The sequence below is a fragment of the Lipotes vexillifer genome, unplaced genomic scaffold, assembly GCF_000442215.2.
Source record: "Lipotes vexillifer unplaced genomic scaffold, Lipotes_vexillifer_v1.1 scaffold306, whole genome shotgun sequence".
In the NCBI taxonomy this organism is placed as follows: Eukaryota; Metazoa; Chordata; class Mammalia; order Artiodactyla; family Lipotidae; genus Lipotes; species Lipotes vexillifer.
The window spans coordinates 2,109,769-2,112,009 of NW_006789814.1; the positions used below are offsets into that span (position 1 = coordinate 2,109,769).

At 50.6% G+C, this 2,241-nt stretch overlaps 1 protein-coding gene across 1 annotated transcript in view; it reads left to right on the forward strand.

Moving 5' to 3' along the window:
• The window catches only part of TXNDC11 (thioredoxin domain containing 11), a 64,472-nt gene that overhangs the window by 44,842 nt on the left and 17,389 nt on the right, over positions 1-2,241 (forward strand). Inside the window, exon 8 of the mRNA XM_007462823.1 lies at positions 1-84. This exon is cut by the window's left edge and continues 1 nt beyond it. Coding sequence (XP_007462885.1) covers positions 1-84 — 84 coding nt within the window. The remainder of the gene's footprint in view (positions 85-2,241) is intronic.

A 2,241-nucleotide genomic window follows, 5' to 3' on the forward strand; every position in this document is an offset into this window, starting at 1 on the left:
AACAATGAACTGAAGAAGGGACCAGCACTTTTTGTATTTATACCTTTTAATCCCTTAGCCGAAAGTCATCCTTTAATAGATGAGGTAAGAGTCATAATGGTAAAAGGGTGTCTCATAAGGAGTCAGAGAAACTCATTAACTTAGCCTTTTCTCATACCGCGATCAGAGTAGTTTCCCCTAGCCGCCGAGCGGCCGCCAGGAGCAGCTGCTCCGTTTCTGTGGCGTTACTCCTTTCTCCTGTAAGTGAGCAGGAGAGCCCGTGCCTCGGGTAGGACTCACCACAGCCTCTCTGGCCACATTAATGACAGCTGCTCAGGTCTCCTGAGTCGGAGGGGACAGGGAAGGCAAACTGTGTCTCTCTGGAAAAGGGCCAGATGGCCCTCTTCCTGCGGTGATGGATGCCCGGGAGAGGGGCAGAGGGGATGGTAGGGTTTAGTGTGGCACGGTTTAGTGTGGCCTTTGGGATTCTGTTGTTGCGGGGGTTTGATCAGACTGTTGGCCCTGGCCACTCTCAGCCCAGCAGCCATCAGCGGTGGTGGTGACCTTGGGATCCCGTGTTTTTCTAAACCTTGCGTGTCTCACAGAGCAGTTTTCAGAGGCAACCGCCATCAGGAGTCAGCCCCTCCCTGCTGCCTTTTCTGCTTCATCTGGTGCATTCACTGTCTCTGGGTGTGAGTTTATTTTATACATGGGATTGTTCGGAGCACTTAGAGCAATAACAATCAGCTGAGAACGCCTGGGATTGCTAAATTGGATTTACTGGGAGTTTTATTTTTTCCTTCCCTCAAGGATCCCTTAATTGGCCAAAACCAATTTCAGACAGCCAGTGAATCACTGGCCAGGCTGCCTAGATGCTGCCTCACCCAAGCCCTCCACGTGAGCCTGATGGCCTGCTTTCCTGAGGGAGCCGGGAGGCAGGATTCTTCTTTCCTGAGGGAACCGGGAGGCCAGGCCAGACCCCTCACTTGGCTGCTCTGGAGCCTCTTTGTTGAAGTTATTATCCCTGTTGGGGGCCTTCTGAGTGAATGCTGCTACCATGGCTTAGAGGAGGAAAGAAGAGAAGATGAAATAGCTTTGTTTATTCTCTGATTAGGGAGGACTTGAAGTAATAAGACTTAATTTCTTTAGAATATCTTCACTACACAGTTATTTTATGAACTAAGACACTCTAGTATTAAGAGCCCTTAAAGCTCTTTGTAGGAAAGGTGGGGCTTTCAACCAAGGTATTAGCCATGGTTGTGGATTTTTACTTTAACTTTTAAAGTTTCCTCCTGGAGAATTCTGTCTTGTCTGGCTTGGGCATGTCAGTGTTCTGGGTTGGGTGGTATTTTGTGACTGGAGCCCAGTTCCTCTGGGGGGTTGTGCTTGGATTTAGACATCTGGTGGGAGACACTTGCTTTCCAACTCTTTGTTTCTGGGTGAGTGTCTCCCCCATCTCCCTGTACTCCTCTGTCTTTGCTTATCAAGGTTTTGCCCACAGCTCCTTTCCTCCGGGCTCTTAGTGTCCCTGTGAGGTGAAGAGAGTCCCTTAATCGCAGCCTGTGGTTAAACCAGGTGGCATCTTAGTGTTATGGATTACTCAGCCAAGTGCAGTACATTTCCCTGTTCATTTCAGGCCCCTTTAGCAAACGTTTATGGAGCACTGTGCCAGGGAGCCACGGTAGAGAAAGATGGAGAAGGCAGAGCCTTGGTCTCATGGTCTCGGAGGCCTGTCTGGTAGGGGAGCAAGAACCTGCTTGTAATTGAGCGCAGAGTGTGCTCAGCCTCGGGAGGAACTGGAGGACAGTGGGTGCTGTCCCAGGGAGCTGGGGGCTGGGCAGGAGGGAGGCGGGAGGGGGCTGTGGGAGGGGTGGGTGTTTGAGACAGGCGTTCAGGGGTGGCTAGAATTGTGATGGGCTGAGAGAAACTTAAGGGAAGGAATAGCCTGAGCAAAGGCACGGGCGTGGGCAGGGGGTGACGGCTTTAGATATTAGGAAATAGGACAGGTTGTATGGTCTCCATAAAGGACTGATTGAAGAAGACCCAGAAACAAACGTTGGAGGAGAGGCTTTTGGGTGCTTCCTTGAGGACTCCAGGATTAATCATAGCCATCAAAGTCTGACAATGGAGCGCTGTCAGCGGAGCTGTGTTACCATTATTAAAGTTTTCCTAGCAGCCGTGTTCCAGAAAAGTGAGAAGTAGGAAGATGCTGAACTTGGACGGTGGTGTTGGGGATGGGAAGTGGGGTGTGTGACCATGGAA